This window comes from Pongo pygmaeus, chromosome 7, assembly GCF_028885625.2.
Source record: "Pongo pygmaeus isolate AG05252 chromosome 7, NHGRI_mPonPyg2-v2.0_pri, whole genome shotgun sequence".
NCBI classification, from domain to species: domain Eukaryota; kingdom Metazoa; phylum Chordata; class Mammalia; order Primates; family Hominidae; genus Pongo; species Pongo pygmaeus.
Window position 1 is genome coordinate 27,626,945 of NC_072380.2, and position 23,987 is coordinate 27,650,931.

Here is a 23,987-nt window from a genome sequence, read left to right on the forward strand (position 1 = left end):
CTTCCTTATGGCAGAGAAGGATGTTCAGAGATATTGCAACCAGAGAAAAACTGAGGAGTAAGCAGGTGGGATACATCTTGGGCCTGGCAGGACAGCTCTGAGTCCACTTCTCCCAGACCACGTCTTCTCCTAAAAGACTGTTACCCATTCTTTGATCTAGAAAGTTCTCCCAGAGGTGGGCATTTGGCTCCATTGTATAGCTCTTACAGAACTTTTGTCAAAACAGGCATCAGCAAAAGCTGTTTTAGCCCAGCTGCCTCAGTTTACTTACAAAGAAATGGAGATCCTGGGAGACTTGCAAGGCCACAAGACTAGTAGTCAGGTTCATCCCCACAAAGGGTGAGTGAGGACGGGCTCTGGTATTGCCACGGTCTCCCACCAGACACCCTGTGCCCTGAGCCTGTCTCCAGAGATCACCTTTCCTAAAGCTCTCTTCTCTTTGTGTGTCCCTACTTTAATCTGCAAAAGGTGATTGAATAGAGATTAAATTCCTTTCCCTCACATTTCCAACCCCCTACCTCCCCACAAGCTGATCAGAGCAAACCCTGAACTCTAGCCTTGGAGTCCTCGCCATGCTGCATCCTGGGACCTCCCCTTTCTCCTCCTGGACTTTGCTTCTTCTCTTCTCAGTGCCTGGAGTCAGCCTCAGAGCAGGGCTCCCAATCTAAGCCTGCACAGGAATATATCAGTCTTCCTGTCGATGGCTTCCAGGTTGGATGAGCTGCTTAGAATTCTAGACTTCCCTTGTCCAAGATGGTAAATGCATGCACCCATGCTTTCTATGACTTCCAGGATTTTTCTTCTCTTTTTATTTATTTATTGTTTAACTAATTAATTTATTTTTTCTTAGAGACAGAGCCTCACTCTGTCACCTAGGCTGGAGTGCAGTGATGCGATCATAGCTCACTGCAGTCTCAAACTCCTGAGCTCAAGTGATCCTCCTGCCTCAGCCTCCCAAGTAGCTATGACCACAGGTTCATGCCACCATGCATGGCTAATTTTTTACTTTTTGTTGTAATGGGGGCCTCACTATATTGTTCATGCTAATCTTGAACTCCTGGTTTCAACCAATCCTTCCAGTCTCCCAAAGTGCTGGGATTACAGATGTGAGCCATCAAGCCTAGCACTTTCTTTGTTACTACATATAAATTTTTGATTCATTAAGAATCTATTTGGGGGTAAGATATAAAGCAAGGATCCATTTTATTCCCCCAAACAGTTAACCAGTCATACCAAGGCCATTAACAATCTTCCTTACCAATTGGATGTGACGCTTTTCTTAGAAACTAAATTCTTATTTGTATTTGGTTCTATTTCATAGATATGTCTGTTTCTTTTCTAGTGCCAAATTTCTACCTTTTGTAGCTTCATCAATTGTTTGACTCTCTGCCCTCACCACAGTTCTTTTCCAGACACATTTTTTGGTCTACTTATGCCTGTTGATTTTCCCAGAAGAATTTTAATGTCACCTTGATAAGTGTGTATCCTCTCCTAATCCTCTTGCAATTTCAGAAGTGGCTGAAGCCAGTAGGTCTGTGTGGGGTCATATGTGCCTTTGTTTTCATGCGTATGTTATGTAATTAAATGCTTTCCATTTTAGCAGTAGATGGTTACAAAAGGAAAAGAGTTTTTAATCTCCTCATCATAAAACAGCCCCTGTTTGCATTCTGGTGAGTTTCTTTCTGGGATTCTCCCATGCTGTTTTGGGCTCAGGTCGTTTTTTTGGATGATATCGGGGCTAATCTGAAGCCAGCCCGTGACTTGGGAATGGTCACCATCCTGGTCCAGGACACTGACACGGCCCTGAAAGAACTGGAGAAAGTGACCGGAGTCCAGGTAACTTGACTTCTGAGTGAGCCAAGCTTTCTGCACTCATCTATGGTTTCTGGACTCAGGAGAAAACCACGAGCAGAGAAGCTGCTGTCCGTGAAGTCCATGAATGACTCCCGGGCACCGCTGATTGGGAGTCCGTCACCCACTGTGCAGTCAGCACGATGTCTCTAAGGAGCATCTTGCCTCTTTCTCTGCAGTCAGTGAACAGGGAGACAAGAATTTATACTAGTGTTAGTGCCAGGGCCAGGGAACTGGCAGCAATAGTGGGATGTTCAAGGCCATCCTGACCTTGCTTTTGAGAGTAAATGTGGAGAACATTTACCCTAAGGATCAGGGCCCCTACCTGGCATGTTCGAGCATGCTGCTGGCACTCAGGTGCAGCCCTTTAGTTCCATCCAGCTCAGAGGAAAACCTCTTAAGCAAAGCCTGTCCCTTCCTGAGGTGGTTGGGACAGCCATCATGATGTCCCTGGGGTTGCCTGGGGATTAACCTGCTCCTCCATGTCTGAGGCACCTTTCTTTTTTTGGGTTGACCTAAGATCGCTGATCTCAGCGAGTCCACAGCCTTCTGCAGAAGTGCAGCAGCCTCGTCCTGTGAGCACAGGGGAGAAGCGGCAGGAGAGAGCTGGCACTCAGCTGAGCCTGCCACACGTCCAAGGATGCACAGCCATTGCCTCAAAGGGAAGTGGGTTAGTTTGCTCGGGCTGCCATAACAAAGTACTACAGGCTGTGTGGCTTCAACAACAGACATGTATTCTCTCACTGTTCTGCAGGCTGGAAATCCAAGATCAAGGTGCCAGCAGGGTTGGTTTCTCCTGAGGCCTGTCTCCTTGGCTTGCAGATGGCCACCTTCTCTATTTCCTCACTTGGTTTTTCCCTGTGTCTTTCTGCTTCCTAACTTGCTCTTTTTATGAGGATACCAGTCAGATTGCACTAGGTCCCACCCTAATGACCTCCTTTAACCTTAGTTACTTCTGTAAAGGCCTCATCTCCAAATACAGTCACATTCTAAAGTATTGAGGGCTAAGGCTGGGCGCAGTGGCTCACTCCTGTAATCACAGCACTTTGGGAGGCCAAGGTGGGTGGATCAGTTGATGTCAGGAGTTCGAGACCAACCTGGCCAACATGGCTACACCCCGTCTCTACTAAAAATATAAAAACTTAGCCAAGCATGGTGGTAGGCACCTGTAATCCCAGCTACTCAGGAGGCTGAGGCACGAGAATAGCTTGAACCCGGGAGGTGGAGGTTGCAATGATTCAAGATCGTGCTACTGCACTCCAACCTGGACGACAAGAGCAAGACTCTGTCTCCAAAAACAAACAAACAAACAAACAAAAAAGTATTGGGCACTAAGACTTTAACATGTGAATTTTGAGAGTGATACAGTTCAGCCCATGACAAGACTGATTTTTTTGTCTTTAATGAATAAATTAAAATGTACACCCAATGACTCCATAACCTTAAAGCATCTTGCCCAAGCTTTGTTCATTTGTCCTTCTACAAACCTGTAAGTTCCAGGCAACAGAGAAGAAAGCACATCAGACTTGGGCTCAGGGAACCCATGTGCCTGTGTCACTGGCTAGGTCTGTCCCCTCAGCATACCTGAGCCATAGATACCTGTCCTGTGAAACTGGGAAAGCAAAAACCATGTCTCACTTCTCTTTGTCTCAGGGGTTGGAGGAAGAGGAAGATAGAAGGAAAAATGAACATCATCCCCCTTGTATTTTTTTCATTATGGAAAAATACATGTAACATAAAATTTGCCATCTTTGTGTGTGTGTGTGCGCGCGCGCACGTGCGTGTGTGTATGTGGACAGTTCAGTGATATTAAGAACATGTACATTGTCGTGCAGTCGTCACCACCATTCACCTCCAGAACTTTTTCATCTTCCTCACATGAAACTCTGCACCATCAAACACCAACTCTCCATTCAATGGCATGCCCTGGTCCCTGGCAACCCCCATTCTGCTTTTTTTTTTTTTTTTTTTTGGCTAGGGCTGTGTCTTATATAACACCTTCAGCTGCTACCTACAGCAAACGTGCCATAGACTGTGTGTCCTGGCCCCTGGCCCATCCTGCTTTTTTCTCTATGAATTGGACTCCTCTAGGGACCTAATGTAAGTGGAATCACAATATTTGTCTTTTTGTAACTGGCTTATTTCACTTAGCGTAATGTCTCCAAGGTTCACCCATGTTGCAGCATGGGTCTGAATTTCCTTCCTTTTTAGGATAGAATACTAACTATTCCACTGTATGGACAGACCACATTGGGTTTATCCACTCAGCTATCCAAGGACGCCTGAGTTGCTTTTGCCTTTTGGCTATTGGGAATAGTGCTGCTATGAACGTGAGTGTGCATGTATCTCTTTGAGATCCTGTTTTCAATGCTTCTGTGTGTATACATACAATTGGAATTGCTGGATCATATGGAAATTCTATTTTTCTTTTATTTATTATTATTTCTTTTTTCAGACAGAGTCTCACTCTGTTGGCCAGGCTGGAGTGCAGTGGCACAATATTGGCTCACTGCAACCTCCACCTCCCAGGATGGAGTGATTCCTGGTTAATTTTTGTATTTTTAGTAGAGACAGGGTTTCCCCATGTTGGTCAGGCTGGTCTAAGTGATCCACCTGCCTCGGCCTCCTAAAGTGCGAGGATTACAGGCGTGAGCCACCATGCCTGGCCAAAATTCTATTTTTAAATGTTTGAGGAAATGCTGTGCTGTTTTTCACAGCAGCTATACCCTTTTATATCCCCACAGAAAAATCACCCCTTCTTAAACAGGGGAGCCTGCGTCTCTTTCTCAGAGGAAAGCAGTGGGCGTCAGTCATGAACAGGCTTTGTAAATTGCACAAACATATAAGAGGATTATTAAAGTAGGAATCCCCCACTTTTCCCACTCCCAAAAGCAGGGGCATCCCCTGGTGTATGACCTAGGAAACTGAGGACACATGGCAGGAGGGACCCTAAGGGGCACCGGCCCTGCTCACGGGCCTTGGCTCCCCCCGGACCATGGGCTCATGGCCATCAGGAGACAGCAGGCTGCCCTCCCCCATCACATTGAGTCCCTCCCTGCCCCTGTCTTCTCCAGATGCCGTAGAGATGGGAGGACTCACCTCCTGTGTCCCCCTCTGCAGACACCCAGGCAGAGTCTTCCATAGTTATAAAGGAGGTAGATTTCTTAGCTTATGTCCCCATTTTAGAGGTCACAAAACTGAGTCACTGAGGAGAATGAATTTTTTGTTGGGTTACACCTTTAGGACTAAAAGTGACCAATCCAGCAGTAGGATTCACAGCGTGTCCAGTGGCAGAGTTCAGGCATAAGGCTATATTCACATACATGTCCTCAGTAGCGGGCTCCTTGTCATTTCTGCCTCAGGGAAACTGATTCCAGTAAGGTACAAAAGCCACCATAAGGACTCCTTGTTCAGGAATTTCCTATTTACTGAGATGGGTTAATCTAAGCCCTCACGGACTCCTGAGAACAGGCCTGGGACCTGCTGGTAGAAGGCTATTAGCGGCTAGACTGTGTCCCCCAAAATTAATACAGTGAAGTCCTAACCTCTAATACCTCAGGATGTGACTGGGTCTGAAGAAAGGGCATTCAAGGAGGTAATGAAGTTAAAATCAGGTCACAAGGCTGAGCCCTAATCTCATCTGACTGATCTCTTTAGAAGAAGGAGAGATTAAGGACAAGAGCTGTGGCTCACTCCTGTAGTCCCAGCACTTTGGGAGGCCAAGGTGGGAGGATCACTTGAGGCCAGGGGTTCGAGGCCAGCCTGGGCAACATAGTAAGATCCTGTCTTTAAAAAAAAAAATAGCTGGCCCTGGTGGTGCACACCTATAGTCCCAGCTACTTAGGAGGCTTGAGGTGGGAGGATCCCTTGAGCCAAGGAGGTCAAGGCTGCAGTGAGCTGTGATCACATCACTGCGTGTCAGCCTGGATGACAGAGCAGAGACCCCCAAAAAAGGGAGAAGAGGCAGAGATTAGGACACACACAGAGAGGTACCCGGGGCATGAGGACACAAGGGAAAGACCATGTGAAGACACTAGGAGAAGATGGCCATCTGCAAGCCAAGGAGAGAGGCCTCCAGAGAAACCAGCCCCACCAGCACCTTGACTTTGGACTTCCAGCCTCCAGAACTGTGAGGAAATAAATATCTGTTCTTGAAACCACATAAACCGGTATTTTGTCATGGCAGCCAGAGCAAACTAATACAAAGGCCCAGAGAGTTTGATTTTGGCCAACTTGAAGGAGAGACCTTTTGACAGAGCTGTGCTGGAGTGACTGCTGTGTGAACTTTGCATGGTGTCCCACATGAGCCTGGGCGACCATCTGAGGAGCTGCCACAGAAGCAAATAATATTAATTAAAGTCCAAATTCTCTGGCTTAGAGCAAGTGATTTTTGCTTCTTGCTTATATGGAGTTCAGTGGGCAGTGGCCAGGGGCTTCACCTCATGCAGTCATTCAGGGACTCAGGTTAATGGAGGATGCACTGTCTTCTACCTGTGGTTTTTGAGGTCACACTGGACACCCAGCTGGAAGATGGGGAGTTGAGGAATATAGAGAATCATTTGGAGGTTTTAATGTGCCAGGCAGGAGGCTGCACTCTTCCATCTGCATCCATTGGCCAGAACTCAGTCTTGGGGCTCCACTCAACTAACTGGAAGGCAGGAGGGAGAATGGAGTCTGGCTGTGCTGGAGGAGAGGGAGATGGGCTGGTTAGCCGCCAGGAGGGCTCAGGATGGCAAAGGTGATTTCCGAGGCCTCCCCTGGCACCAGTATTCAGGAGAGCCTCTCACGGAAGGAGACTGCGGCTGTCTCTCTCACTGTACCTTTCCTGCTTACAGCTTCTCAATACCCCGGCCCCTCTGCCGACCTCTTGCAATCCAAGTGACATGAGCCATGGGTACGTGACAGTAAAGGTGAGTCAGTTTTGTCTCTCAGTCAGCTGAGTGCTCTCCCACCAGGTCACCTAAAACGACCAGCAGAGACACCCAAGAGGCTGAGCTGCAAGGATCACCTGAACCTGAGCCTGGGAAGTGGAGGTTGCAGTGAGCCGTGATCACACCACTGTACTCCAGCCTGGGCGACGGAGTGAGACCCTGTCTCAAGGAAAAAAAAAAAAAGTGACCAGCAGTGACATTTGTTAAATATTGAGGGTGGTTGAACATCCGCTATTTATAAGGAAATGGTATTTCCCACAAATCTCATTCCTCAGAAATCAATGAAAGACCCTGTCTCGGATTCTGTAAAGCAGTGTGACTGATGTGGCCAAACCCCCATAGAACAGCAGGCTAGGGGGCTTGGGCAGCCTGGGGGGCTAAAGCATGCACACAGCTGGCCTGTGTTGGGGGAGAACATGTTTTCATTCAACAGGCATTTATCGAGCGCTTCCTCTGTGTCAGGCACAGGCCAGATACAATGAGTGCAGTGATGATCAAGACAGACCTGTCCTCAAGGAGCCCACATTGAGGGCAAAGAGAGGGAAAGGGTCATTAAAATGTTCTTTTTGTTTTAAAGGGTTATCATAAAGCCAAGGCCACACACAGAGGGCCCTGGCTCATGGCCTGGCTGAGAGATCTAACTTGGTTTGCTGACACAGAGCAGGGGTTTAGTACGTCCTCATGGATTCACTTTGGGATCTTTCCTCATTTGTCATTGGCCTCATTTAAATATGAAAGGATCTAAAGCAATGGGTCCACTCATCAGCAAAAAAGGCCAGACAGCTACTGTGCAGGCAGATAAACCCAGCTGGAATCTTGATTTTGCCACTTAACTGAGATTGCAGCCTTGGACAAGCATCTTATCCCGGTGAGCATCAGTATCCACACCTTTATAATGAAACGACAATAATATCTCTCCATGCCGTTTCTGTGAGAATTAAATGAAGTGTTGTATGCAGACCATGGGGCATAGTATCCAACAGCCACGTGCTCCATAAACGGCAGCTGACAAACAGGAGAGCTGGAGGCTATGGCTGTGCTGACCTTGGAGACCTTGGGGACCCTTGCTGTCCTGGAGGAGAACCTTCAGAGAGAAATTCTGAGATGAATGGAGGGTCTTCCATGGTCCCAGGGATTTTACATTCACAGCCTCGGTGGTTTGGTTACAGCAAGGATGAGGTGCCTGCCCAGAATGGGATCTGTGCTCAGAATGGGTTCTGCCAGGGTGGAGGCAGCCACCACAAATGTAGAGTGGGCATCCACACACAAGTGGGTTTGCATAGTAAGAAAAGGCTTTTCTGGGACTTACTCAGCACTGCTCAGCACCACTGACATCCCTTCTATAACTCTGGGTTCTCCTGAAGGGGTGAGTGTTTAATCAGAGCCTTCAGGTCTCATCTCTCTGGTGGTAAAGAGGAGTGAGGGGCTTTTCACCCAGGGCTGGGGGCTGGGTTGTAACCACGGACAGGGTTATTCTCGTAATTGCCTTAGGGTTTGCATATCCAGCCAGTTTCAAGAGATTCTTTATTTGACCTTGAAGGAGTGTGATCAGAATCGCTTTACCCCGCCTTGTCTTTCCCCCACCCCATATTTAAGAGCTGGCAGTGAATTTCTGGAGAGTCCCAGCTGCGCCAGGCTCTCAGGGGGCTGTTGTATTGATTGCCACTGAATCCTAAACTGGGTTGATAATAGATCTTTTTGTGTTCTGGCTTTATGGACATTTTTCTTAACACAGAAAAAAAATGAGATGGGAAAGGACATGTGTTTGCTGGGCTACTCAGCTGAGTCAATATGAAGCTGTGAGCCTCAGTATCCACAGCTTCATAATGGGATGATAAAGCTCAAGAGTGAGCTGTTTAGTTGGGATCTGTGCTAGAACACAGGCGAACTAGAATCATTTGATCAGACATAAGTGTGAAACATTTCTCAGTGTAAGGTAGATCAAATTTAATGTCAACTTTTGCCAAGTGCTGAAGGAAAGACTATGGAACAAACTCTGATAAACACTGTAGTCCGTGAGAGGGTCTGCCAGATGCCCACCTAATGTTTTCTTGAGCAACATAGCTTATTGGGAGTTATGAATGAAACTTCGTGTGGGGCCAGGTGTGGTGGCTCATGCCTGTAATCTCAGCACTTTGGGAGGCCAAGGCAGGAGGATCACTTAATGCCAGGAGTTTGAGACCAGCCTGGGCAACATAGTGAGACCCCCATCTCTAAAATTAGCTGGGGTGGTGATGCGCATCTGTGGTCCCAGCTACTTGGGAGACTGAGGTGGGAGGATCACTAGATCCCAGGAGTTTGAGGCTGCAGTGAGCTATGATCATACCCCTGCCCTCCAGCCTGGGCAACAAAGTGAGACCATGTCCCCCGCACTGTCCAAAAAAGAAACTTCCAGTGTGGGGCACAGCTTGGAGTCATCTAAGATACAGCCAAGTGGAATTGTTCCGTGTGAATTTCTATAATGTGACTCTGATTGTTCTCCTGCATTTCCTTTAGGATAGTGGAGATATGTAATTGGGGTAAGAACAGGGCACTTTGATTATTTGGTTCATTTGGCTGGACCCCACCATAATAGTCAAGGCTGGTTAGTGGCTGTAACAAACACCCTGTCCCTTTCAGTGGCTTCACACCAAGTGTATTTCTTGCCTACAGCACAGTGCAGTGTTGTGGGCTCTGTCCACACAGCCATTCAAGCAACCAGGCTCCTTCTCTCTGCTGCCTCCACCTTCCTTAAGGCCCGTGTCATTCAGGCAGACATAGGCAAAGGGAGGGAGGCCACGCACAGGAGGTTCCTGTGAGCCCTGGATGTAGCACCTTTCCTCTGCTTGGGAGACACTGGCTGGAGCTCACTTGTGCGGCCACACCGACTGTAGGAGGGGGAGGTGCTCTGCGAGATGCTACCATCTGTCTGGAAGAAGATGGGAACACAGACTTTGTCAAGCCCTCACAGTCTCTGCCACACCCATAGCCCCCAAAAAGACTATGGGTGTGGCAAAGCTTGAACAGATTTCATATTTAAGAAGTAAGCAGCTCTTAATGAAACACTCATAGTATTGAGACAGCCAGGTGGGAGGGGTCCCCAGAGAAACTCCAAACAGCCTGTGCACTGGGGTGGAGCCTCAGGAAGTTCTTGCCCTTTGCAGCAGGGAGGACCCTGGCCCCTCCTCTTCCTGTGTGGAAACTGGGATTCCAACAGTGAGGCGGGAAGTGCTCTGGCAGGGAACTCTGGCCTTGCAGAGAGTCCCCGTTCCCCGTTTTTTTCCTTTTCACCTAATAAAACCCTGCTCTTTACTCACGCTTCAAACTGCGAGCCTATATTTTCATGACCTTGGGAACAAGGACCCTGTCTTTAGCTGAACTAAGGAAAAGTCTTGCAACAGTATTCTGCACGTGACCATGAATATTATGCTCTGCACAGTATCAGCCCCCTGTTTAATATACTGAAAACACATCACAACAGCACCAGAAACTGTGAGAGTATGGGGGCCTTGTAGAGAGGAAGGAGAAGTGGGTTGTTTTGTTTTATTTTGTTTTCCAACATCATAATCTTTGCAGAATTCTCAGGTTATGGTGACAGCCACCTGTTTTTATTGAGTAGGTTGGCCAGGGCCTCTTCTCAGTCATTTTCATGTAACATTGGGGTCTTTCACTGAGAAATCTGGGTCATGCACGATCCAGCAACGGACTGAAATGGCCCTGGCATTCTGCAGATGCTGTGCGGCCTGGGTCCACTGGGCCTGGTGCTTGGTCGCTGCCCGCTTCTCTTTCCCTTCCACAGCCCGGGGTCCGTCTGCATTTTGTGGAGCTGGGCTCTGGCCCTGCTGTGTGCCTCTGCCATGGATTTCCCGAGAGCTGGTATTCTTGGAGGTACCAGGTGAGGAAAGCTGGGGAAGATGCAGCCAGTCAGGGTGAGATCGGGAGAGTCTAGATGGTGTGGCCCGACATGGACTGTTGTGAGGAAGCTGAAACCTGACAGTGGAGCATTGTCTCCAAAGTGTGACCAGGTTGGGGCAGGAGGGTGACTCCAGACCTCAGGGCTATGCTAGGCCACGAGGCACTTTTGCAGATTAGAAAAGGGCAGACTTCTTTAAGACACTCCATGCCTCCTGCTGGGAAGTCTCTGTAATAAGTATAGAAAGCTGCAAGAGCTTTGCCAGGGAAGATGCTGTCTTAGATGTGGCATTTCTGCCGTGCCCCACCACCGTCCACAGCAGCCCTGTATAAATGGGCTCATTTCAGCCCCATGGCAAAGATCCTGGGTAGTGCTCTGTGGCTGTTGGTTTGAGCCATTTACAGGAAGAAGGGGATGGAGGGAAGCAAAGAGGGAGTATCCACCTAGGACTGATGGGACCATGCTGGAGTGTGCCTGTTTGTTTTCTAGATCCCTGCTCTGGCCCAGGCGGGTTACCGGGTCCTAGCTATGGACATGAAAGGCTATGGAGAGTCGTCTGCTCCTCCCGGTGGGTGTGCTGTCTTGCAGCTATCTTGTGCTGGTCTTGCCTTCTACCTGCCTGAGCGCTCCACGCCTCGGTGCTTTCCCTGGTCCCAGATCAGAGTAGCCTTCCCCTTAAGAGAGTCTGACTCCACTTCTTTCCTCTCCTACAGTGCCCTGTGTCTCTGCACTTTGGGCCTCAGATGCCTCTGCCCCCCACACTCTGAATGAATACAGCAGCCCCAAAGGCTCATGCTCCAAGGGATCTCCCACTGATCATGGGGGATGGCGGACATAGAATGTACCATCCATCTCCAGAACATTCTTCATCTTGCAAAACTGAAAGGCTGTATTCAGTCCTCAGTTCTTCCTCTCCCCATCCCCTGGCAACTCCCATTCTACTTTCTGTCTCTATGAATCTAACTCCTCTAAAGACCTCATATAAGTGGAATCATACAGTATTTGTGCTTTTATGTCTGGCTTCTTTCACTTAGCATAATGTCCTGAAGTTTCCTTCATGTTATAGACGGCACCACAATTTCCTTCCTCTTTTTTTTTGAGATGGAGTCTCACTCTGTCACCCAGGCTGGAGTGCAACGGTGTGATCTTAGCTCACTGCAACCTCTGCCTCCCAGGTTCAAGTGATTCTCCTGCCTCAGCCTCCCTAGTAGCTGGGATTACACATGTGTGCCACTACACCCGGCTAATTTTTGTATTTTTAGTAGAGACCCACTTTGCTGGGTACATTTATCTTTCAGTTCTTGTAACTTTTCATGAATTATTTCTTTGATAATTTTTTATTGCATTTGCTCTATTTTGTTGTTCTTTTTCTTGCTTTCTGGAATTGCTATTGTTACAATATTGTTATTGTTAAAATTGCTATTATTTTTTAAATCATACTACCCATTTATTTGGGTACTCATATGACCCAAAGTAATCTATAGGTGCAATGCAATCCCTGTCAAAATCTCAATGGCATTTTTTACAAAAATAGAGACAGCAAGTCTACAGTTCTTATGGACCCACAAAAGACTGCAAATAGTCAAAGCAACCTTCAGAAAGAATAACAAAGCTGGAGGCATTTGAAGCACACTTCCTGATTTCAAACTATATTATAAGTCTATAGTATGATACAAACAGTGTGATACAAACATAAAGACAGACATACTTCAGTGGAACAGAATAGAAAGCCCAGCAGTCGATCCACATGTATGTGGTCAACTGATCTTTGACAAGGGCACCAAGAATACACAGTGGAGAAAGGACACTCTCTTCAAACAAATGGTGGTGGGGAAACATGAAAAAGAATGAAATTGGACCTTTATCTTACACCACACACAAAAATCAACTCAAAATGGATGAAAGGCTTAGATGTATGACCTGAAACTGTACAGCTTCTAGAAGAAAACACAGGGGGAAAGCTTGACATTGGTCTTGGCAATGATTTCACAGATGGATATGACATCAAAAGCACAGGCAACAAAAGCAAAAGCGAACACTTGAGTCTACCTCAGTCTAAGGATTTAATAAGTTTTTGTGGGTTTTTGTTGTTGTTTGGTTTTTGGTTTTCTTTGCAAAAGGACCCTTTTGATGTGTTGATATATTTTAAGTAACGTGAATTAAATATGTTTCTTTTATTTTTAATTGCAGAAATAGAAGAATATTGCATGGAAGTGTTATGTAAGGTAAGAAGAATCTTGGGTTACATTTTCCCCACCCTGCGATTTTTGTTGCTGTAAACCCGAAGCTGGGGTATCCATTCAAATTTTAGGGAAGCATCATTTCACAGCCTCTGGGTATAAATTCCTACTGAAAGTTGAACAGTATTTCCAAATGATAGCCAACATGTATGCAGCATTGACTGTGTGTCAGGTCTTCCTCCAAGCAACTGACAGAAGAGAAAACTGAGTCATGGGAAGTTAAAGGTAATTGCCTGAGGTCAGCAGCCGGTAGAGCCAGGTTGGAAGCCTGCAGTACTGCATTCGATTGCCTCACCATCTAAAGCATTGAAAAAAGTCACTTTATTCTGGTAAAGACATTGTTGGCCAGACCTAGGCCAGACCTGTGCAGACTGTGACCAGCATGGAGTTCCTGCTCTGAGACAGGTGTAAGCACCATCCTAGAGAGGGGCCCCTCACTTCAGTGCTGGCAGGGGAGGCCGAGGCCAAGGTGAGGAGAGACTGGGTCCCAAACCTCCACACAGCTCAGGAGCAAAAGCAAAAGCTGGGGGAGCCCAGGGGAAGAAACAGCCCCCAGGTTGGCTGGGGAACTAGTAATGCTGCTGGTGACACTAGGATTACAAAAGCCTCCATCTCTGAGTCACAGCCCTGTGGGGGCTCCTCCCCCTCATGTGTGCCCCCCAGCTTCATGCACTGGCTTTGGCATCTCAGAAGCAATCATAGGTAAAAGTTCCATTTCCAGGCAGGGCTGCTTCTCCTTCCTCAGTTTTCCAGTCTTTGCCTCTTGCACTCTGCTGCTCCTGATCCCAAGTGTCTCCCCCAAAGTCCTACCAAGGTCTCACCAGTGACCCCAGGAGCCCCTATCATGCTGTTGTCCTCTAACCTGGACCTTGCTTATTTCCATCAAAATCCATTATTGAGACAGGGACATTGGGTCTCTTAGGAGAACTGCTCTCTTGAAGAAAGTCCTTTTACCAAAAACAAACAAGATGGTGCTCCCATCCTCCTGTTCCACCTTTGAAAAATCATGAGTACATCCACAGCTACATATTTACCCAAGAAAATCGATGACATATGTCCACAAAAATACCCAAATGCAAATGTTCACAGCAGCATTATTCCTAACAGCCAAAAATGGAGACAACCCACATGTCCATCAGCTGATGGATAAATAAAATGTGGCCCATCCCTGCAGTGGGACACTGTTCAGCTATACAGAGGAATGACATGCTGGTACAAGCTTCAGCAGGAATGAACCCTCAAAAGATGATGCTTAGCAAAAGAAGCCAGTTTCTGTGTCGGGACAGTGGGTGGTGGGGGCAGGAATGTGTCGTCCCCAGGGTGGAACGAGCCTCTCACTTCTCCCCTGCAGCAGCACGAGGGCAAGCTCTACAGGACAGGTGTCTTCCATCCCCCTCCAGGGAAGAGCCCAGGCTTGCTGTCCTACAATGGTGATGGGATATTAAGGATATGTATTGGCGTACACTGAATAATTCACTGTGCGTGTTTGGAATCAGCTTGGTTCCTGAGATGATGCTGGGAAGGGGAGAGTGATGTCGTGAAGACTGATGAATGATGGATGGCTGCACTGCTCAGCCTGGCTACCGTAACAAAGCACCACAGACTAGGCACTTCAACAATAGACATTTGTTTTCTCATAGTTTTGGAGGCTGGATGTCTAAGATCAAGGTGTCAGCACAGTTGGTTCTCTGAGGCCTCTCCTGGGCTTGTAGATGCCGCCTTCTTCCTATGTCCTCATGTGCTCGTCCCTCTGTGCATGTCTGTGTCATAATCTCCTCCTCTTCTCTCTCTCTCTTTTTTTTTTTTTTTTTTTTTGAATAAGCAACAGGGTCTCCTTACGTTGCCCAGGTTGGTCTTCAACTTCTGGGCTCAAGGGATCCTCTTGCCTCAGCCTCCCAAAGTGCTAGGATTACAGGTGCGAGCCATTGCACCCAGCCTAATCTCTTCTTCTTTATTTTTATTTTTTTTATTTTTTTGAGATGGAGTCTTTCTCTGTTGCCCAGGCTAGAGTTCAGTGGTGCGATCTCAGCTCACTGCAACCTCTGCCTCCTGGGTTCAAGCGAGTCTCCTGCCTCAGCCTCCTGAGTCGCTGGGATTACAGGTGCCCGCCACCACGCCCAGCTAATTTTTGTTTTGTTTTGTTTTGGGTTTTTTTTGAGATGGAGTTTCACTCTGTTACCAGGCTGGAGTGCAGTGGCATGATCTTGGCTCACTACCATCTCTGCCTGCCGGGTTCAAGCGATTCTCCTGCCTCAGTCTCCCGAGTAGCTGGGACTATAGGCGTGTGCCACCACACCCAGCTAATTTTTATATTTTTAGTAGAGATGGGGTTTCACCATGTTGGCCAGGATGATCTTGATCTCTTGACCTCATGTTCTGTCCGCCTTGGCCTCCCAAAGTGCTGAGATTACAGCCTTGAGCCACTGTGCCCGGCCTAATCTCCTCTTCTTATCAGGACTCCCAGACCCGTTGGATTAGGGCCCACCCATATGGCCTCATTTTACCTTAGTCACCTCCTTAAAGGCTGTATCTTCACAAACAGTCCCATTCTGAGGCCCTGGGGGTTAGGACTTCAACACAGCAGTTTTGGGGAGGACACAGTTCAGCCCATCATAAAGGCTGAGGCAGGTGGGTGCAGTTGCTGATTTTGCCTGTGTGTGTCTTTCTTAGGAGATGGTAACCTTCCTGGATAAATTGGTAAGTCATTATTTTGAACTGACATCTTTGGAGAACTCCTTTGGGGCCTGGGTAATTAAAGAAAAGGCGTCAGCCTCGAGCAGAGGTGCACGGGCAGGGAGGGCACATTTGGGGGCAGTTTAGGGCAGAGTGGGCATGGGCAGGGAAAATCACAAAAACAAATGGCAAAGAGCAAGGATTGCTTGGAGAACAGGATGGAGATGAGCTCGTTTATTTGTCTTTTAATGAAGGGCAGGTTCCAGGGAATGGGACCAGGGAGGACAGCCTTGAGTATCAGATAGAGAAGTTTGGAAAATACCCCATAGGCTACTATTTCTCAGCTCTTTAAACTTTCATCCCTTCTGACACTCCTAAAACCTACTGCTTGCATTTGACATTGTCGTGAATGTCACACTCAGTGATACCAAATGAAAGCAAATCAGCAGTGGTGAGCTGAGAATGCGCTTTTGCAGAGTACACTTCCCATTCCCAAGACTGCATGGTATAACAGCCTCCCCTTCCCCCAAGTGAGGTCAGAGGGGCAGAATGGATGGAGGGGTCAGGCCCAGGCAGAACAGCAGCAGTGGAGGACAGAGAAGGACTATGGAGCTGTGGGACTTAGGGCCTCTTAATTGGATGTGGGAGTCAGAGAGGATCTAGGACGCCGACCTCTGGTTCACCAGCAGGGCGCTGTGCCTGACACGGCAGGGAAGAAACCGTGAGAATATCATGGTCCCTGCCCTCTGCAGATTCTCAGTTTCCTGGGATTAGGTTTGGAACTTTTGTGTGTGATGGGGACAGGGAACAGGGCATGGCCCAGAGTGGCCACCCAGTCCTGACTCTGTACAGCCTTCTGTCTAGAAGCGTGTCCCTTATTGTTGAGAGAGTGACTCTGCGGTTGCTGCCAGTGATGTCAGTGTGGAGGGAGGTGTGGATAGGCTCTGCCATCTAGGTTTCGCTCTGTGATGTTTGTATGACGAAACCACCTGACACATTTCTGAGAACGTGTCCCCCTTGTTAAGCGACACGTGGCTATAGCTGTTCCATAAAGGGGAGTTGACGTTATCATTGTCAGTACCGGCAGCAGAAAGAGAGAGATTAAAGATGCTTTGGGACTTTTAATGGTTGTTTAAGGGAGGAGAGCTTCCAAAAAAGTGGGGTTGTGGGGGGTGGAAGCATAATCATTTGATAAAAGACGCACATGGAACACGAAGAGGTAAGTTATACTTCTTTTTAAGATAGAAGGGAGGAAAAAGGAGAAAAGAATGAAAGAAAATTTGATTTGAGAGAAGGTAGAGAGGGAGAAGGAACCCATGGCCTGTGGCCTCGGTCTCCTAAGCAGATGTAAAAGGCTGGCTATTTGTGTTAAGGGTCTGTGGCTGGTGGAGAGAGGAGAGGCTTGAAGGGTGGGCTTTTGGAGAGCTGCTGTGGGTCGGGGGAGGAGGCCCTGGTGTCGAGGGGCTGGCTGAGGGCTGAACCTCTCAGCACCCCCTTCCAGAAGCCTCCCCACATTCGGCTCCCTTCTTTTTCCTTCTCTAGGGCCTCTCTCAAGCAGTGTTCATTGGCCATGACTGGGGTGGCATGCTGGTGTGGTACATGGCTCTCTTCTACCCCGAGAGAGTGAGGTAATTGGGCCTCGGGCAATAAAGATTTGGAGGAGGCTGGACTTGAACTCCTGTGAGAATTGTTCCTCAGATCTTTAAGCCCAGAAAACTTCTCAAAAATCTCAAAAACAAGTAGGTAATCTGGGAAGGTGATGTCTTCACTCTTTAGTGTCTGGTGACACATTAAAAAGAGGGCCTAGCTGGGCGTGGTGGCTCATGCCTGTAATCCCAGCATTTTTGGGAGGCCAAGGCAGGTGGATCACCTGAGGTCAGGAGTTTGAGACCAGCCTGGCCAACATGGTGAAACCTCATCTCTACTAAAAATACAAAAACTAGCCAGGCATGGTGGCTTGCGCCTATATTCCCAGCTACTCTGGAGGCTGAGGCAGGAGAATTGCTTGAACCCGGGAGGTGGAGGTTGCAGTGAGCCAAGATCGTGCCATTGCCCTCCAGCCTGGGTGACAAGAGTGAAACTCCGTTTCCAAAAAAAAAAAAAAAAAGGCCTAATGAGCTAATGTGTTAGGAAGCGGCACCTGTTCCACTTACAGGCAATGGGACAAATAATTCAGGGCCCGAGTGGCCAGTGGGAATACAGGAGGATCCTGGCTGAGCTTGAGGGGTGCAGGGAAGGCAACAGGTGTGTCTTCAGTCTTGGACTGAGAATCAGAAAGTATGGCCTTCAGTCTGCCCTGATCAGCTCTGTGACACATCACTTTGCTTCTTAGGCTTTGGCTTTCTCAACCACAAAGTGGTAATGGTAACTCCTGCCTGACTCCACAACCAGAAAATGCTGTGCAAATGTCCAGTGAGCCCAGCATGTCATGGTCCCCACCATTTCATTCATAACCATTCTTAGACCAGCATTTCATGGCTTGAGTGAGAGCTATCAGATGGCAGGTTTTGGGCCCAGAGACTCTGTAGTCTCTTTGGCTGTTTGAGCTGGTGAGCTGCGGCTAAACCTGTCTGACTTCCCATTTCAGCCTCTGGTCTTAGCAAGTTAAAGAAACATCATCCTAAGCCACCATCTGAATTTCCCTAACTAACCCAGTTATTTTGTATTTGGCTAAGTTTATGAGATTGGAACTACCAGGAAACTTTGTTCTGCTTCACTCCTGGATCAAATGATAGGATTATATCAAAGAATAAAAAGAATCAAATGTTCCTAAAATATTGTTAAAGTTTTCATGCTATTGTTGTGTTCATCTCTCTAGCTTTTTAAATTTTTTAAAAAAATTTCTTGTGGGTACATAGCATATTCTAGCTTCTCCCTCTCTCTTTCTCTGTCCCCTCTCTCATTCAAAGTGGAAATAAGAGCTTGATTCTTAAGAATTGGGTTCACCAAAAAGTTACCCTGCAGACTGCACGACGTACTGGTTAAAGTCAACAAAAGGAAAGATAACAACAAGCTATGTTTGCCCCTCAAATTCATCCCCTTTTTTATTCCTTTTTTTTTTTTTTTTTTTTTTTTGAGACAGAGTCTCACTCCGTTGTCCAGGCTGGAGTGTAGTGGTGCAACCTTGGCCTACTGCAACCTCTGCCTCCTGGGTTCAAGTGATTCTCCTGCCTCAGCCTCCTGAGTAGCTGGGACCACAGGCATGCACCAACATGCCCAGCTAAATTTTGTATTTTTGGTAGAGATGAGGCTTCACCACGTTGGCCAGGCTGGTCTAGAACTCCTGGCCTCAAGTGATCCACCCCCCTCAGCCTCCCAAAGTGCTGGGATTACAGGCATGAGCCACTACACCTGTCCGTCTTTTCTATTCCTTTTGCTAGCATCCTGTTCCCTCTTCAGGTGATAAGTCAGTGGTCTACTGGCTGGATTCCCGGCTTCTGGCCTCTCTGTCTGCGTCCATATGGTCTCTCAGTGCTTGATTAATCTTCCTGACCTCTCCCTCTGTGTCCATGTGGTCTCTCAGGGATGGATTAATCATCCTGACTGCAACTCGGATCCACCCTCCCTTCTGAGAAGCCCTCCTGGTTTTCTTGGTTTTTACAGCATCAAATTCAGACTCAGGTCCCTTCATGTCTAGGCTCCCCACTGCCTTTCTGTTGTTATTTTCCAACATATTCCGTTCCATGCTTGGCTTCTAGCCATGCAGACTGTGTGCTTCATTGAATACAGCTGCAAGCTTTGCCGCCTTCTAGAATTTGCTCAGGCTACCTTATGTTGTTCCCCTCCCAGGCCTTGTTCCCCTCCCCAGCTCTCCCCATTCTGAAAAGCCAAGTTCAAATGCTCCCTTTTCCACAGGGTCCTCCATGATGCCCAGTTCAGGAATTCCTCATCTCCTTCCAACTCCTATGCTATTTTGTGCTATTATGTGGCTCATATCATAGTCATCTCATAAGGCCACTGTGTGTTTTTCTATTTTTCCTTATTAAATTATAATGAGCTCCTTGAGGCTAGAAACGATATTTTATTCATTTTACATTTTCTCTCCTCTAGTATATACCATAGAATTATGCTCAATCCAGAGGAGACACAATGAGTGAATAAAGGGAGGGGAAAAAATGAATGTATATTTTAAAACTAGAGAGAGATTCGTGTCTCCATATTCTATCCAGGGTTGCTACAGTATGTGTAGTGTGTGTGTGTGTGTGTGTGTGTGCGCGCGCGCGCATGTGCCTATGTGTCTAAGGCAAGTTGGTGAGAAATACTGCAGTTTAGTGGGAAAAAAACCACTGGACTAGGAATCGAAAATCCTGAGTTCTGATCCCATTCTCCCATACACTGCTAGTGTATGACCTTGTGCATAGAATGTTCCCACTCTGAGCTTCAGTTTTGAACTGCAAAGTCCTTTCTGGCTCTTGTAAGACTGTCTTCTTACAGGGGCTATGTCTTGCTGCCTCTCATTTCTGTAGGGCGGTGGCCAGTTTGAATACTCCCTTCATACCGGCAAATCCCAACGTGTCCCCTTTGGAGAGTATCAAAGCCAACCCAGTATTTGATTACCAGCTCTACTTCCAAGAACCAGTAAGTGTGGCACCAAGGGCAACAATGGGAGCATTAGTGTTTGCCTTTCCCCTTCCTGTCTCCTTCTTGTTTGCTTTATCACTGTCCCCTTTAATTTTATGTGGCATTACTCAGAAACGATTTTACAAATGGGCTCAGGTGAAACCAGCTGCTGTGCCCAGCTGGTCCTTCCCAGGCAATGGCACATTTCCGTGTGTGTTCGGGTGGTGAAGGGCCGGGGGATGTTGTACCCTGGGGGGATGGCTTCTCTGGTGTCTCTGCAATTGCAGAGTTTGGGGGCTCAGTGCTCAGGTAGAGCTGCCCCTCCTGGTTCTCTGGCTGAAAGGCTGGTGATTATGGCACCAGGGTCTAAGAGTCCTGCAACAGGCCCCACGTGTGCTCTGAAGAATCTGAGAAGTTTCTAGGTATCAGTACACGTGCCACGAAGATGCCTTTCAAAGATGCCCCCAGATGTGTCTGATATGTATATTGGGGCATCCCTGCCACTGTTAACTGGAATTCACTGAGAGCAGCATCAGGAGTCAACGTCACCTGGCCTGGTGCCCCGCCTGCAGCTGCCCTCTTCTGTGGGAGGCATCTGCTATGCATCCACTTGCGGGAATTATCCAGAGAGAATAAAAGATGTTTCCTGCACACTCCAGAGAGAGAGGAATGGAAGGAATTAATTAATCAGGAACGTGAGAGCGTCTCCCACGTTCCTCTCTCAGCCTCCACCTCTGCTCCTCTTAGGAGGGACCATTTCCAGCAAGACCACAACCATCTCAGTTTCCATTCAACGAGTAACTCTTCTCCAACAATTATTTTCATTGATGAGACAGCATCTGTGTGAAAGGAGCTTTGCGATTCAGGCAATAACTGGACTCATTCACCAAAAGCTCCCAGCGGCATTTTGAAGAGACCTCAACATGTTGCATCCCACATCCTACAGGGAGGCCTGGGCGCTGCTGTGCCACAGCCTGGTGTGTGGGAATACATGAGCTTCCTTTGGCCTGAATGAAAGCACAATGTCCTTCATTAGTGTGAGATAGTCTCGATGGTGAGACTATGGGTATGGTGTGTGGTGTAGAGGGCATATGACTTTGCTGGGGCTGCCATAACAAAGGCTAGATAGTTCAACAGACTGGGCAGCTTCAACAACAGAAATTCACAGTCTTACAGTTTTAGAAGCGGGAAGTTCAAGATCAGGGTATTTGTAGCGTTGGTTTCTCTTGAGGCCTCTCTCCTTGGCTTGTGGGTAGTCCTCTTCTCCTTGTGTCCTCATATGGTATTTAGCCCATTTAAAAAAATTTTTTTTTGAGACAGGATCTCACCCTGTCACTTAGACTGGAGTGCAGTGGTGTGATCATAGCTCACTGCAGCCTCGACCTCTCCAGGCCCAGATGATCCTCCCATATCAGCCTCCTGAGTAGCTGAGACTACAGGTGTGTGCCCCCACACCTGGCTCACTTCTTGTGTGTGTATTTTTTTTTTTTTTTTTTTTTATTTGAGGCGGAGTCTCCCTCTGTTGCCCAGGCTGGAGTACAGTGGCGCAATCTCGGCTCACTGCAACCTCCGCCTCCTAGGTTCAAGCAATTCTCCTGCCTCAGCCTCCTGAGTAGCTGGGTCTAAGGTGCATGCCACCACTCCTGGCTAGTGTTTTGGTTTTTTTGTTTGTTTGTATTTTTAGTAGAGATGGGGTTTCACCATATTGGCCAGACTGGTCTCGAACTCGTGACCTCATGATCTGCCCGCCTCGGCCTCCCAAAGTGCTGGGATTACAGGCGTGAATATATAGAGACGGGGTTTCACCATGTTAACAAGGCTGGTTTCAAACTCTTGGGCTCAAGTGATCCACATGCCTCGGCCGCCCAAAGTGCTGGGATTACAGGTGTGAGCTACTGCACATGGCCTAAAATATTTTTAATTGTGGTAAAATACATGTAATGTAAAATTGACCACGTTACCTATTTATAAGTGTGCAGCTCTGTGGCATTAACCACATGTACATTGTTGTGCAGCCATCACCACATCCACCTCCAGAACTTTTTCGTCTTCCCAACTGAAGCCCTTCACCCATTAAACACTAACTCCTCATCTCCCCTCCTCCCAGCCCTGGCAGCCACCATTCTACTTTCTGTCTGTATGATTTTGACTCCTCTAGGAACCTCATATAAGTGGAAGCATGCAGTATTTGTCCTTTTGTGACTAGTTTCTTTCACTTAGCGTCATGCCTTCAGGGTTCACCCATGTTGTAGCAGGGGCCAGAACTGCCTTCCTTTTTAAGGCTGAATACTATTCCATGGTGTGTATAGACCACATTCTCTTAATCCGGTCATCTGTCAATGGGTTACAGCTACAGCTGTTTTTGAGCCCTTATATGCCACGTGGTTCTAATCTTCACAGCAACATGAAGAATCCTCTCCTATCTTCTCAGCTAAAACAGAGGCTCAGAGGGCTTAACCCCAACTGGCCCAAGACCAGGTACATGATTGGGTCAGGATATTGTCCTAGGCTTGTTTGACTCCAAAGCCCATGCCTCCAACTAAGCTGTGCTGGAGGGGAGCTTGGGCTTTGTTCTGTGTGCTATGGGGAGTCAAGCAGAGAGAGGAGGGACAAATCGGGATAAGCTCAAAATCCTGATTGCAGAAGTGACCTTAGGAGAAAGACGCTTAGTAATTACAGCCCTTGTCAAGGCACAGTTTTTTGTTTCAAAGGTTGTTAACCGTTATTGTGGAAAAATCAGTACCTCTATTCTGTTGTAGCAGCTGGGTTTAAAATCTGCAGTGAGAGTTTTGGGGACGGTTTCGTTCTTAAGAACAAAGCGCCTTGGCAGGGAAATGTTAGATATTCAAATTAGTGATCTGGCCACTGAAAGATACCCAGCAACCAGGTTGGGCTGCATCCAGCCACTGGAACCACTCAATAGGTACAGAGCTGGGACTGGAGGAGAAATCACTCACAGGGGTTCCTGCCAGCCTGCCTGGTACCTACTCTCTGAGGAACGAATAGGCAAAGGCACCTCCCATCTCTGGCCCTCAGTTTCCTCATCTGCAAAAGGTTGGTTTTGGGTGGTTTTCAAACAGGTAATAGCTTCAAACTTAAGCTGATTCCAGGTCAGCAAATAAAGCCAATAACATGGAGAACAGCTCTTGGATGCATAGTGGGTGCTGGGAGTTCCTCCTTCCTGCCACCTCCTAACCCGCTCCCTCCCTGACCAGGAGGAGGTATTTCTGACATCTTCTCCTTCTCCCTAGGAGCACTGAGGCTGTTCCAGACTCATGCAGCCTAAGGAAGACTCCTTCTGTGCCGTGGGTGCACCCGTCTCCCCCACTTTTTTTTAAATTATATTATTTGAGACAGAGTCTCACTGTATCGCCCAGGCTGGAGTGCAGTGGCACGATCTCGGCTCACTGCAACCTCCAACTCCCAGGTTCAAGCGATTCTCCTGCCTTAGCCTCCCAAGTAGCTGGGATTACAGGCAACCATCACCATGCCTGGCTAATTTTTGCATTTTTAATACCATGTTGGCCAGGCTGGTCTTGAACTCCTGACCTCAGGTGATCCACCCTCCTCGGCTTCCCAAAATGCTGGGTGAGCCACTGCACCCAGCCCCATCTCTCCCACTTCTGGCTCATCTCTGCTGAGCACTGCAGGGTGAGGCTTAGATTAACTCCAAGTTTAGAGTCAGCTCCAATATAGCTCTTTGAACCCTTAGGCAACGTGCTGAATCTTAGCCTGGGAATCTGCCAAGTCTGCTGGAAACAAATGGCTTGCTTTTCTTTCCTTCTCAGAGAAGAGGTGACAGCTTTCCATGTGTATAGTGAGAAAGCATGAAGACTAGGC

The 23,987-nt window shown here is 47.7% G+C and overlaps 1 protein-coding gene across 7 annotated transcripts in view; it reads left to right on the plus strand.

Moving 5' to 3' along the window:
- Positions 1-23,987, plus strand: part of EPHX2 (epoxide hydrolase 2) — a 53,990-nt gene that overhangs the window by 14,452 nt on the left and 15,551 nt on the right. The window contains exons 5-13 of one of the 7 annotated variants that reach the window (XM_063669381.1): positions 1,714-1,836; positions 6,687-6,761; positions 10,561-10,656; positions 11,164-11,242; positions 12,865-12,899; positions 15,585-15,611; positions 17,130-17,215; positions 20,054-20,165; positions 20,895-21,177. In XM_063669381.1, coding sequence (XP_063525451.1) covers positions 1,714-1,836; positions 6,687-6,761; positions 10,561-10,656; positions 11,164-11,242; positions 12,865-12,899; positions 15,585-15,611; positions 17,130-17,215; positions 20,054-20,165; positions 20,895-20,948 — 687 coding nt within the window. In that variant the 3' untranslated portion in view covers positions 20,949-21,177. Of the gene's footprint in view, positions 1-1,713; positions 1,837-6,686; positions 6,762-10,560; positions 10,657-11,163; positions 11,243-12,864; positions 12,900-15,584; positions 15,612-17,129; positions 17,216-20,053; positions 20,166-20,762; positions 21,178-23,987 lie in introns of those variants that run through there. The other 6 variants (XM_063669382.1, XM_054499819.2, XM_054499821.2 and 3 more) reach the window with 6 other exon arrangements.